The sequence below is a fragment of the Pyrus communis genome, chromosome 10, assembly GCF_041283825.1.
Source record: "Pyrus communis isolate YQ-2024b chromosome 10, ASM4128382v1, whole genome shotgun sequence".
Taxonomy (NCBI): domain Eukaryota; kingdom Viridiplantae; phylum Streptophyta; class Magnoliopsida; order Rosales; family Rosaceae; genus Pyrus; species Pyrus communis.
The window spans coordinates 15,251,275-15,264,987 of NC_142574.1; the positions used below are offsets into that span (position 1 = coordinate 15,251,275).

At 38.4% G+C, this 13,713-nt stretch overlaps 1 protein-coding gene across 1 annotated transcript; it reads left to right on the plus strand.

Moving 5' to 3' along the window:
* The first annotated feature begins 9,939 nt into the window (after positions 1-9,939).
* LOC137728845 (ATP-dependent Clp protease proteolytic subunit-related protein 1, chloroplastic) lies at positions 9,940-13,678 on the plus strand. Its single transcript, XM_068467624.2, has 9 exons — positions 9,940-10,290; positions 11,451-11,566; positions 11,710-11,913; positions 12,059-12,163; positions 12,274-12,336; positions 12,611-12,722; positions 12,858-12,919; positions 12,997-13,179; positions 13,264-13,678. Exons 1-9 carry the CDS (start codon positions 10,044-10,046, stop codon positions 13,348-13,350), a joined length of 1,179 nt encoding a protein of 392 aa, XP_068323725.2. The 5' UTR covers positions 9,940-10,043; the 3' UTR covers positions 13,351-13,678.
* The last annotated feature ends 35 nt before the right edge of the window (positions 13,679-13,713 follow it).

Below are 13,713 nucleotides of genomic sequence, written 5' to 3' on the forward strand. Positions count from 1 at the left end.
AAGGGTAGAAAGAGGGGAGGTGGAGTGGGAGTGGTGGGAGGGGAGGGAGGCGGTGGACCGAGCTTTTTGTTGGACTTGTTCCAAGTCAAAACATTTGTACGCCTGCTTGCTTTGCTTACTCTTTTCATCCACTAAACCAAAACAAATCTCACTACTTGCTCCTTGGGTCCTGGTCCGTGCACATCACGCTACCTCGAGCGGATTCCAACTTCTCTCTCTAATTACTTGTTATACTTGGTGATTACTATTAAATATTTACTAATTGCCAGCGGAAGGGTGGAATCACAAGGCTCACAAGTTTGTCATTTTTTGAATTTACTGGGTTCCTTAGCGCGCTTTCGCCCTATATGCCTCATAGCCCGAAGATGAGTCACTGGTACTGACTAAGGTTCGCATCTATGGCCAATAAATAGGTTTGTTTTGACCTTCTTTTTAGGGTTTACAGTTTAGTTTAGGGAAAGATGGATAGGAATAGTGGGAAGGGAGTCCTCAATGTTGTCTTGATGATCCCTGTCATGGAGTATTAGATAAGGACTAGTTAGTTTCTCCAAAATCAGCATTGTGTCGTTGTGTTTAACGGGAAAGGAACTGGTTACTACCTTTTGATCAATACTTATAGCACACAATAAACAATTTTATCAGATTCTACATCATGGGTTGGGCACTTATCAAACAAGAAAAAGATTTCCACTTTTGGTGAGTCTGGTGACATAGACGTTATATATGGCATCAATACACAACAAATCAAATTCCAAAAAATTTAGATTGCAATTAATCATGATGATAATATATCTAAGGGGATAAAACTTCCTTTTGTTTAGATTAGTAGAAAAAATAAGTATAGAAAAACGACTCAGTAAATGCATCCTTATTACTACTGGGAAGTAGTGTTTAAGAGTCGCTCAAGAGCGCGTGTACCGTGCAAACACGCATAAATGACCATCATTTTGCATTTAGTATTAATAAATTTGAAAGATCTTTCTCAATCTAATCAACCAGATACGAATTGAATGGTTCTTCATTCTCTTCAGATCTCCATTATGTTTTACTAAATGCAGAGGATTTTTATTGAGTTGTTTACTTTATAATTCATTAAATTTCACATTTTTGTGATGATTGAGAGAACTATATCGTTATCCTGAAAAGAAAAAAAAGAGAACTATATCGTTATCCCACATATCCTAATTCTAACTTGTATTCCACCCTTCCTCGTGACTTTCTTTTCTGTCCATATCCCTTCATTGAACCATGATATTGATCTAGGGTTGATACAATGTTAGGGAAGATGGTGACAAGGAAAAAAGACTATATGATCTAGTTGCAAATGTGAGCGTAGTCACATAGGCTAATTAAAGTGGATATTTTCTTAAGCATTTAAGTTTGAATCTCCCTTCTTGCAATTTAAATTAGTTTAAAGTATAAAATATATTATATATATAAAAATACAACTTGTACGATCTAGTTTAGATGGATCACCTAAGCTTCGAAGGGAAAGTTAGGACATAACACGTCTAAAACTAATTGAGGATTATAGTATGAGAGCTTCGTTTTGGGTTTTTTTTGGGGTTTCTAAGCCTACAAAATTGCATTTGAGCGAACAAACAAGCAAACTGATTTCGCCGGCAGCAAAAACAAGGCGAGTGAAAACTTTGGGGATGTTTCACCAAATTATGTAACTTTCTGCTCACACATACCCATCTATTACAGTTAAAGTTCAATTTTTTTTTTAACAAACGATATTATCTATACTAAATGATTGAAGGTGAGCTAAGTTTTACAATAGGACTAGCAATAATATGATTCAAATTTATCTGTGGTAAGAATTGAACTTAAAACGTCTTATTTATAAGTGCAGAGGAATACTTAAAATTCAAATTAAATTAACAAAATTGGCTTAAAAACTAGTGATATATTTCGCTTTCTACTATTTGAAAAGTCTTTTAACTTCGGATCCCTATATGACCCGTTGTTAGAAAGTAATCCCAACTAAATTAATATTAATTTGTAGTGATCACAAGACTAATGGTAGGGATAAACATCAAAACAAATGTTAATTGTCCTTTGTGTAATAAAAAGAAAACCCAACCCTTGTACAGTGTTCAAATCCACCCCAATCTTTACGTCCTAGCTTACGTCACGCTGAGGTGAGAAAGGATGCATGCTTGCTTCTCTAAATTACCAATTAATTATCGAGTAATGTTACAATTATCACCTATTTATAACATTTTTATAATAAAGATAGCGTATTCGAACATATGTGGATCTCATTTCTATTAAAGAAATGATACAATTAATAATACAAATAGATAATAAAAGTAGTATTTTTGTTAATCCTCCTAATCTTCAGTAAAATTCCACATTTGGTGACAATTTGATTGGAGAGAGGATCCTCGTCAGATCTTCTTTGTGAGAATCCCAGAAATCCTCCAATCACATTCGCTCATCGTACATCGTGAGGTCATTTTTCGTCAAGTACTGTTTATATTTAATTTTAAATAAAAAAAATTACAATAATTTCTAACTGCATGATGTACGATGAATGAATGTGATTTGAGGATCTCTGGAATCCTCACAAAAAATATCTGACGACGATTCTCATTTATGGATTAAGATCCTCTCATGAGCTAAGGGTGAGGATCCTCCTGAGTAAGCCAATTTGGCCGTTTAAATTTTATCTAACGATTACAATTATTATAATTTTTAAATGAACCTTCTGTTTGTAGCCGTTGGATAAAATTTAAATAGCTCGATGAGCTTACTCATAAGGATCCGCACGCTTAGCTCTGAAGAGGTTCCTGACCCCTCATTTATTTGATTGGTCATGCTCTTCCCACATATAATATATATTATATTTACATGCGGGTCCCACCAATGAACTTTTACTTTCCATATCTGTTGATTTCACATTGGTCCTTGCAATTTTCGGTAGTTTATTGGTCGGTTTGGGCCTTCTGGAAAGACAGCTAAATCTGACGCATTATGAGCGACGTGCGCTTTATTGTCATTCCCATGATTATCCTAGATTCCTAGTTGTTTCTACTTTCTAGAAAAGAACCAAAGCTTCTACTTCTTCCTAGCGATGCTGGTTTTACCAAATTGCCCTCCCAAAACATTCAACTCTTGTGACTTAAGACATTGAGTTTGAACTTTGAATTCAATGTTTAGGAAGTAAACGCCCTCACTTACTGGCGATTAGGGCTGCTTCAAACCTCTTTCTCTCTTTTTTTGGTTGACTAATTCTATGAATGTGTTCATTGACAGATTTCTTATAAAATGAATTCAATGATATCATGATGTGTCGGACCCTTAATACAATGTTTGTGTAAGAAGTGACGGTTCACCTGTTCTGTTTAAGTCCCTTTCGCTCTAGTAATTTTTTCTACAAGAGAAAGTTGGACGTAAAAAAATTCTAGTCTTTGTTATTCACTTTGAAAAAGTACATGCTACCATTTAAATCTGAAATGAAGATAAGATATTTTTTGTATTCATGCAATATTTTACTCTGAATTCATCTAAACTACAGAGAATGAAATTCAAACTTGACTAAGTTAACTAAGTTTAAAACTACGAAAATAAGACATCTTTAACAAATCACAGTTAATTTGTTTATGTAAAAAGTTTTTTAAAAATGCAGTTCTCATACTCAAACAAGAAGTCTAAGGAAAACTAAAAAAAAAATGCGTCCTCAAAAAATTCATGTTGTACTTCAAAATCAAAACAATATTACAAGAGAAATGTTAAGAAATTTTTTTTAAAGTGTAACTTTTTAGAGAGTTTTTATTACCTCATAGTTGAACGTTAATTTTTTTAACAACTTTAGAAAACGTTATGCTAAAAACATAAAATGACAGAGAATCGATGAAGAATCTCACTTTTAGAAAGACTGCTGAGCATTTCTCGTTTTATTTAATAGCAAGCTAATGGCAGCTGGGGTGTTTGTGTAAAAACATTATCCAGTGAGCTTAGCACAGTGAGGAGGCAGAGTGGACTACAGAGTGGCTCCAACGACGCGCAACCAACCGTTAAGCATACGACACGCTACGCGCTTCTCTCTTCATATTTGGACACGTGGCACCTTGTGAAGTCTTGAGTTCACATATTTAGATAACCGACAAGCAATTAGCAATTGCTTGATAACCGCATATCAAGCCGTCCATCCATATATTTGGAGAAAAAAATTTTAGGTGTGACAGAAACACAGATAATACACCACGTATTTTTATGTAAGTAATGAAAAATTTTAGTTTTTAAGTTATTAATATTTTAATACACATATCTCACCATTTATATAGGAACACGTGGTGTACCGTCTTGTGTGACGGTCACACTGAAAAATCTCTCTATTTGGAGCACCTAATAAAACGCCAGGTGGAAGTGGCTGGTGCATCCTCTGCCACGTGTTACTAGTTAGCCTTCGGTTATGAAATTGAAACTATTAAACTCGTATGTATTTTGTTTGGTGTATGCTACGGCAGAGCTCTCATTGTCTGTCACCCATGCGATGAACTCAAAAGAATGGAACTCAAAAACCATAATGTTGGAATTCGGAGTCTAAACTTATGTTAGTTGAATAATTATAATTTCTTTTTGGTTTGTTTATAAAATTTGTTTCTCGCTCTTCTCATTACTTATATTGATTTGATGACTTTTAAATCATTTGAGGAAAACATATACCGTTAAAAATGTTTAGGTGAATCTAAGGTTTTTTCTGAGTCAGATTGACTCTTGCCTTTTTCATTATTTGTAAGCAAGCAAAGCCTTATCCCATTTTGGAATTCTTCTTCCTAATCTGAAATGACGGCACAACACAAGCCGTCATACCTCCGGAGGCTTCTGTTTGCCGCGAATCCACTCAGGTTTTGTCCTGAAAATGACTTGTAAATGTGAAGCTATAAGGTATCATACCATGATAATTAACTCAAAATTCAAATACGCAATTAAAATTGTCGACTCAATCAGTCAGACCAATCTAATCGAAACCAACAATTATTTAATTTTAGTCTTCTTAAATATATAACTAGAGTCATAAGACACTGTATCTAAGTCGGTGCGTAATATTTTCTTTAACCACATTGAAATCTCTAATAAATTTTAAGGAGGCCAGTTTATGTACATGTAAAATCATGATTGACTAAGACTTAAGCAAATATTTTCATTGATACGTAAGGTATATTTACAACAACTTTCTTTGTACAATAGATAGTCCTACAAACTAAGAAGAATTACAATTATAAAATACAAAATTAAATACAAAACAATTATAACTAAGAACATTGACTTTCTAACAGTACAAACTATCTTCTTGTAACTTGTAAGTTAAATCTTTTAAATAATATCCTACTTTACCCTAAAATAATACTTGGAGGCATAAGAGAGAAACCATGCAGTTGTGGCTAAACAAGTGGTCGGAAGGCAATAGAATCAGCACAAGGACATGTGGACATGGGGAGGTACGTAAGCTTGTTGTCCAAGTCATAGTGAGAGTGGCGGGGTCAAATTAACTTTGGCACGCTCCATGACAAATGCTACCCTACAAGTTTGGAGGAGTATGGGAGTCGAATTCTCTCTCTTCCAAATTTTTTTTTGTTTTAATCTCTTTTTATTTGACGGTCACGATTAAGCAACGTCATTATTTTGTGTTAGCTTTGTTTTAAAGAGATAAAAATAAAGAAGAAAGTGACAAAGAAGGGGAGGGGAGAAGAGAGAAACGTGAGAGGATTTGTAGGGGAAAGAATTCTACTCCGATATGACTGTATTACTTTGTTTTATATCTATATATATGTGTGTGTGCGCGCAAAGTGAAAGAAGGCACAAGTAAAGCTGCACATAATGACTTCCATTCTAGGGTTTTGGTTACCGAATTAGGTTTTATTTTAATTACTTGTATTAATCTGGTTAATCATTATTACATTTTTTCCTTTTTCTTTTCTGTGGTATAGAGATGAATTGGAAACTTCAAAGAACATAGGAGGAAACCCGGAAACTAGACCATATTTTACTATCTCATCTTTGTAATTTTGTCTTTTCATTTTTATTTTGTTTTCTAAGAAGAAGAAGAAGGAGGAAAAAAAAAATCCTCACATGCACTGATCTGTTTGTGGTAGAGGAAAATTAAATTTGAGAACATTGGGAACTAAAAAGAGTTTGTGTATTATATTTTTCAGTTCTGCCATTAAAGCATTTTGTAAGGTTATTTTTAGTCAAACATTGGCATCTTTCCAACTTATGAATGCTTAGTTGTGAGTTGAAGTAGGCTGCACCTAACCTTAGGGTTAGACTGTTTATATATCATGTGAAGGGATTAAGCCAATCGTAGTTCACCATTTTTTCAAGCTTTAAAAAAACTTGTACTTGCAATGACTTCCACAATTTCTCATGGCATTACTTATTCAATGACCACTCAATGGAACTCGACATGCATGAATCATTAGAATCCAGAATACTCAACGAAACCATATCGGAAGTGGGATTCTAGACCAACTCGACAAATCTGGAAGAATATAGGGTTTCAAACTAACTCAACTAAACCTAATCAGAAGTGGGATTCCGGACCAACTTAACGAAATCCAAAAGATATAGAGTTTCAGACTAACTTAAATGAACCGAATCAGAAATTGGATTCTAGACTAACTCAATAGAATCTAGAGGAATATAGGCTGCCAATGGAGGTGGTTCAAAGAGTGGTCAGTTGGTACCATGCTTTTAGATTGGCTAGTGGTCAGCAGAGAGCCCCAAAGAAATTACCTCAAATTAAATGGTGGACTCATATTGATGGGTAGATCAAGGTTAATGTGGATGGAGCTACACGTCTTGAGCATAATGTGGGTGGAGAGGGGTGGTAATCAGAGATTGGTTTAGGAAGTTCTTTGTTGATGGAGCGTGGAGGAAGGACGGGATTGAGACTACACTCCACCTTGAGCTGTTGATAATGTTGGAGGGACTCCGTTTGGCGAGTAGTTTAGTGTTGAATATGTTATGGTAGAGAGCAATTCCACATTGGCTATTGGTGCAATCACAGATCATTCTTAAGATTTGTCGACGTTTGGCCTGCTAGCAAAGGACGCTCTGCAAGTGGTAGCCTCCCTTACCCCAACATAGTTTGTGCACATCCCAAGGTCTTGTAATGGGGTAGCCCATTGATCTAAGTTTGTTATTTCCATCGGCAATGAATTAGTTTGGTTCGAGGACCCTCTTGGTCTTATTCAGGACCTCATCTTCCAAGATAGATATTGTGGAGCCTAAACTAATCCCAAAAATTCTAGAGGCAACACATGGACTTTTATTTAAGAAAAACAAGATTGCCCTCAATAAATGGGCAGACTTCCCAGAAGCTCCCACGCGCAGCTCACATCCCTGGAGGTCTCAGCAACTGAATACGATTGCCCACAGCTCACCTGCTCTTGACAAGGAATTAAAGATAAAGATTAATTACCCAAATCCTATCTTTAATACATTCCCATTTGAAGATTGACTTCAATCAAGTAAGTAATCCTAATTTAAATAAATTAGGGATAATTACACCATTATCTTAAGATATTATTTCCTATTTAATATCTTGGGAATAATTAGAGAATATCTCTCCATTAAACACTATAATTGGCCTCATCCCTACAAATACCCCATATTCTACCAAAATTTAAGAGCTTTTCCAACCCTAAAAAAGCCCTAAACACTTTACTTTCTCAGAGAAACTAACTTAGGCATCGGAGATCCGTTGACCTAACCCCCCCCCCCCCCCGCCCCCACCTCGTGGGTGTGTGAGGCTTAGGTCTCTGATCAAAGGTGTTGATTGTTTTGCAGGTGCATTTTCGTCAAGATTGGAGACGTCGGAAATTTACATCGACAAATTGGTGCTTTCATTGAGAGTTGATTCAAAATACTTGAAGAAGCATCTCGCATTAGTTTCTTGAATTTTCTATTATGTTGAATTTCTCACATGTCGTATGAATTAATTTTTCCTAGATAAGTTTCTTGATCAATCCCTAGAGAAAGGATACAATGGTAGGAAATTCAGAAACTACGACGAACGGAACCTGTACGTGCAAGGATTTGGACCGAAGAGTGGAGACGAGGACATAGCCCCACTAAGGAGGTCCTCAAGGCTCAAAGCGATGGTAGAAAGAGTCACACGGCAACGGAGGCGCTGACTACCGTCACCACTGTGACCCAGTAGCCACGACATCACTCTTACCATCGCTGCCTTTACAGCGCCGCACCAAACCAAACCTTAGGCAGGAGGCCTAGGTCCATTTCCAATCCCATGGGCAGGAGGCCCAGCCCATTGCAATAAAAGGCCTAATTGCATAACAGGCCTAAACCCGAGCCCAGAATGCGGCAGCTGCTGTTAGCCAGACAGCTTAATGAGCCCAAGCACAAGCCACCCAGCCAGTAGACTATGATGTGGCAGCCTAACAACCAGGAAGGCCCATGGTCGTGCAGGTCCAAGGCGAGTGGGCGCTGGTCCAACGCGCCCCACGACCTACTTCGACTACCCGGCCCACGGCCCAGTCTATTCCAAGGCCACATCTAGCAATCCTGATTCAGACCATTAGTCCCGCGATTGATTCAGGGTTACTTGAAATGTCCGCTTTGGGCTCAATCTTTGTACCTACAATCCACTATACTTCCACCACACATGGAAAAGCCCATTTTCCAGACTCTTCCAATCCAAATGACGAGCACCACCTGCCCTAGTAGGTTGCCAATTTAACGAATGCCCTCACGCAACAAACCACCTTAGTGAACCAACTCCTCAAACGCATCGAGATACAATGCACCCCAGACGAGGTGTCCCGAAGCAGGACAAGAGCGGAAGAACGTGACTCATTCTAGTGACGTCCCGACAAAGAGCAGCTCAGCCCGCCACGAACCGTGAGTTTGGGTAGTGTGCACTTTCGTTTAGGTCCTCGGGGAAACATCTACTCCTACATAGATGCACAGATAAGCGTTCATTCTCGACTCGACTCATGAGTCAGTGTGCATTTGAGGTTGGGTCTGTACTCCGACGAGCACTCAGGACATTTTGGGAAAATTGTCTACACGAGGCTAGGCTCTCAAGAAGATACTCATACGAGCAACGGAATAGGCAACCACATGATGCCAGAGAAGAGCACGTGAGCAGTCCAGCTCAAGTTCCGATGGCAGCCCCCTCTAAGAGCAACGGCGAGCAGCACAGGGCGAACCACGTGCACTGCAGCCGCGACACAGACGAGCAGAACATGCCGAAGAGTAACATAGACCAACATGACAACATCGGGGGTAGTTGGAGGCTCCGCTGCCCCCACCAGGCACAAATCCAGAAGGAAGTACAAAGGCTCGTAGCATAGCAGCTGCGCGGATTCCAGTGCATTGACACTATCGACGATGCCCTTCGTAGAGATGTGGCCAATGTGAGCAGGTCACCATTTTCAAACGAGATTGAGCAGATGGAGCCACTGTGGAAGTTCAACCTACCACATTTCACCTCGTTCAGGGGAGATGAAGATCTGAACAAGCACTTAATGCACTACCGAAGCACCATGACCTTCTACGCCATGTCGAAAATGATTTTAATATATCAAAATATTGTTTTGTACACCATGGCAATCAAAATAACAATATGTGAGCCTAGTCATGCCACATCAGTAGACTTGATGGATTTTTTTTTTTTTTTTTTACGGAATTAACAAAACGTTTTCAAGTGATGCAAAACTTGAATTTCAAGAGGTAATGTCACACAATTTGAGTTTTAAGGGGTAAAGAGAGATTGAAGTGGAGTTCCAATCGAACATACCATAAACACTCTCTCAATTACGTACTTTGAGGGCCAATTAGGACCCTCTCACACGGTATGTATCCATCCATTCAAGCCCATCAATAGAAATAGATCCGACCCAACCCACACCCGCGAGCCCATGGATTATGGACTCTGGAGCATCTCCTATCTCACACGTATGCACCAAAACCTCATACTTCTCTTGGCCCTGTGTGCTTCCCAAAATTAACATTCATACTGCAGAACTCCACTGTCCTCAGCTCCGAGAAGTCCCCCTCTCTGTTTATTCATGGCGACTTCTCTGCTTTCTCCGCTCTCAGCTCCGCCGTCAGCCGCCGTAGACAGCATCCAAGGTAGACAAGCAGGCGTCTTTAATGCTGGGATCCCAAACACCTTCCTTCACGGCACCAAGGTCGTCGCTGCTCCACCTCTCTCTTCCGGAAGATTGAAAGCTCAGAGACGCTTCAAGTCTGCTTATGCCAAAGCTTCGGACCATGTTCCCAAGCAGTTTAGGCAGGAAACTCTCAAAGATGGATGTGAGTTTTCACTACCCTCCATGTCTTCCAATTTTGTTTTAAGTGGGAATTTGCGATTCATTTCTGTGGTGGATCAAATTTCCTATGTGGGTTTTGTTTCCTTTCCTCTTTTTTTTTTTTTTTTTGTTTTTTTTGGTTTTGGGTTTAGTAGGTTTCAAATTTCAATTGGGTTGCTGCGTAAAGAGGTGAATATAGGGAAAGGTGAAACTTTGAATATTTAGTTGTTAAGCGCATGATATTTGAGGGGACAATAGGTTTTATTTGTTTGAATGTAGTAAATTTAGACAGAATTGAGGGCAATTTCATGTTGCCATATTACTATCAGGCATCATTATATACAGGAAGAGGAACTGTTGGGTGAACTAGAGTGGTTGTGCTCTATTGGTATGTCTAAAGTAGAATGAGACTTACCATAGTTTGGTTGGAGAAGTCAAGAGAAGCGCGTAGTTGAGGATTGTATAATTTGGATTAGTTTACGTCTATGTGTAGTGGTTGAGTGTACCCAAAATTACTAAAAGTTCAATGCTTATTATACTTCGGCATTATTTATGGGCTATGTCGATAAAGGTTTTGTAACCATTGATGTTAACAACTTGTTCGTGTAAAACTGGTTTGCAATCGTTGCCTATGTCGGAATGGTCTATATTTTCAATGTGGGACATGGGTTTCAAAGCCCGATTGCCTCGTCAGCTTACTGTATGTATTGACACTGATTTAATATTTGCCTTCTTCACTTTTTGTAATCTTCCTCACTTACCAGTATTCAATGACTTGGCACCTTAAGTCCCTCTTTTCATGCTCTGATACCAAAGTTTAGAACTCATGGGTTGAACTTGCTCTTGAAAATGGGTTTGCAAGGGAAACAAAATCAATACCTACATATGCTAGAAGAGGGGGGGTTCTGTTTTGTATTCGATGGGGAAAGTTTGTACCTTAACAATTAATATCAAGGTTTTTAAGCTTGCCATTATCATGGATCTTAACATCTGAAGGGATTCTTCTGATACATCAATATTGCAATTTGATTTAATCCTTTTTATGCTCATTTGAAACGTGAGTCTTCTGATGCTTTAATTTCCAAAGAAACTTGGAATGCCGATTATAATCAGAATGAAAAAGTCTAATTTCCTCCTTACATTCTTCATTGTTCTCATTTGCAGTGATGGATAATTTTAAGAATGTGCCCCATTATCTATATGGCCTTTCTCCTACCCAAATGGACATGTTCATGACAGAAGATAATCCTGCCAGACGTCAGTCAGAAAAAGTTACAGAGGTTCACTCCCTATGCATCTTAGATTCTTAACCAATTTTAAGTAGCTCGATGTTAACAGAAGGGCTAAGTGGATTTCAGTTAAACTAAACTAAATATGGCATATCAACTGACTAGACATGTTCTTATCCAAAAAATTTTCACAGCAAAGCATCTCATCTGCCAACAACTACTTGAATCATGGAGGGATGTATAGCATGGATGGCATGGATGGCAAGGGCCCTTCACAATACAGTATGAGTGTGAGCATGTATCGGGGAGGTGCAAGAGGAAATGGAAGACCCCGAACTGCTCCTCCTGATCTGCCTTCCTTACTTTTAGATGCTCGGATATGCTATTTGGGCATGCCAGTAAGAGATTTATATATATATATATGTGTGTGTGTGTGTGTGTGTGTGTATTTTAATTATATTTTTGCCAACAAGATTCTTTCTTCACGAACCATTTTTATATTTTGTACTGACTCAGCATTTTACTTTTATCTGACTTCTGTAGATTGTACCAGCAGTAACTGAGCTTCTTGTCGCTCAGTTTATGTGGTTGGATTATGATAACCCTTCTAAGCCTATATACTTGTACATAAATTCGTCAGGGACACAGGTTAGTATTGGAAGTAATTATGAGTGCAATATAACATCAAAAGGTGTCCCCCATCATTTTCACTAATTCAAAGTATTACCTATCCGTATTAATTTTATGGTGCATTTTAGAATGAGAAGATGGAGAGTGTTGGATCTGAAACCGAAGCATATGCGATAGCTGACATGATGAGTGTAAGTATTATTATCAACTCTAGGAGGTTTTCTCTTTATGTCTATTTATAAATGGAAATCAGTTAAGTTACACAAGTACAATGGTAATTTTCACCATGTAGGATGATATATTTGTCCGTTACATAGGATGATATATTTTTGCAAATGTGCAATAATCAGTGCCATGCCAATATATAGTCTGTCATCTCATTGGGAAATAATATTAGTTGAAAAGCCCTAGCATTTTCTTTTCCTACCAAACTGTCTGACCTAATTTTGATTTATCTGCATGTAGTACGTCAAATCAGATGTGTATACTGTGAATTGTGGCATGGCATATGGTCAAGCCGCACTGCTTCTGTCACTTGGAGCAAAGGGTTATCGTGCTGTACAGCCAAATTCCTCCAGTATGATTCCATCTTCAAATCTAGCATACTTTTGACCATTTTCGTGCAATACGGGAAGCTGTAAAGAGGGTGTTATTTTTTGCACCCCTATTTTTGTGCACTTTTTTATCACTGTTATTATATTGAATCTCGCAGCAAAATTATATTTACCAAAGGTCAGCAGGTCAAGTGGGTCAGTCATCGACATGTGGATTAAGGTACTTCGTCACTCGTTCTCCGCTCTCCATTTTCTCTCCATCCCCTCTCACTCATGTTTTGTTGAAACTTCTATCAGGCCAAGGAATTGGATGCAAACACGGAGTATTACATTGAGTTGCTTGCAAAAGGAACAGGGAAGTCCAAGGAAGAACTATCTAAAGATGTCCGGCGGCCCAAGTATTTTCAAGCGCAAGAAGCCATAGAGTACGGAATTGTAGACAAGATAATAGATTCACGTGATGCAGCATTTGAGAAACGGGTACTTTTTTCGTTGCAATTTTTTTCCATTAATCTCTCTGCTGCGCTTGTCTTGCAAGTTCTGAAAGAGAATTTCTTTGCTCAGAATTACGACGAGATGCTTTCTCAATCGAGAGCTATGAGGAGAGGAGCAGTTGGTGGTCCACAAGCAGCTCCATCTGGATTTAGGTGATTGCAAAGAAATATACAAAGGAAGGATTTGAGCTAGCCCTCTCGTCTCTTCCGTAGCTAGTGCATTGGAGCCGGGTTCTGGCTTAAGACAGCGATTACGACGACCCATTTTGTGATGCTTCTGATCCCGTATATGCAGGTAGTTTCGGGAAAGACTTATGTCAAATAACCTATGGAATGTTGTCTCCCGGGAAACAAACAGCTTGTAGAACCAAAACTATTTAGAAACTGCGTTCATCGTTTACTTGAGGGTATCATACACCTTGTATTTATGCTGATACTTTCGAGTAACGACTTTATTTTTATGTTATTTTGGAAGAATTTGGTTACCATATTTCTATTTCTTTTAAGCAAGAAAAACATA

Excerpts from the sequence above, each read along its gene's own strand:
- LOC137728845 (XM_068467624.2), top strand. The coding sequence starts at position 10,044 with ATGGCGACTTCTCTGCTTTCTCCGCTCTCAGCTCCGCCGTCAGCCGCC. Across the intron at positions 11,567-11,709 it reads AGTCAGAAAAAGTTACAGAG|CAAAGCATCTCATCTGCCAA; the intron begins GTTCACTCCCTA and ends AAATTTTCACAG. Across the intron at positions 13,180-13,263 it reads ATGCAGCATTTGAGAAACGG|AATTACGACGAGATGCTTTC; the intron begins GTACTTTTTTCG and ends TTCTTTGCTCAG.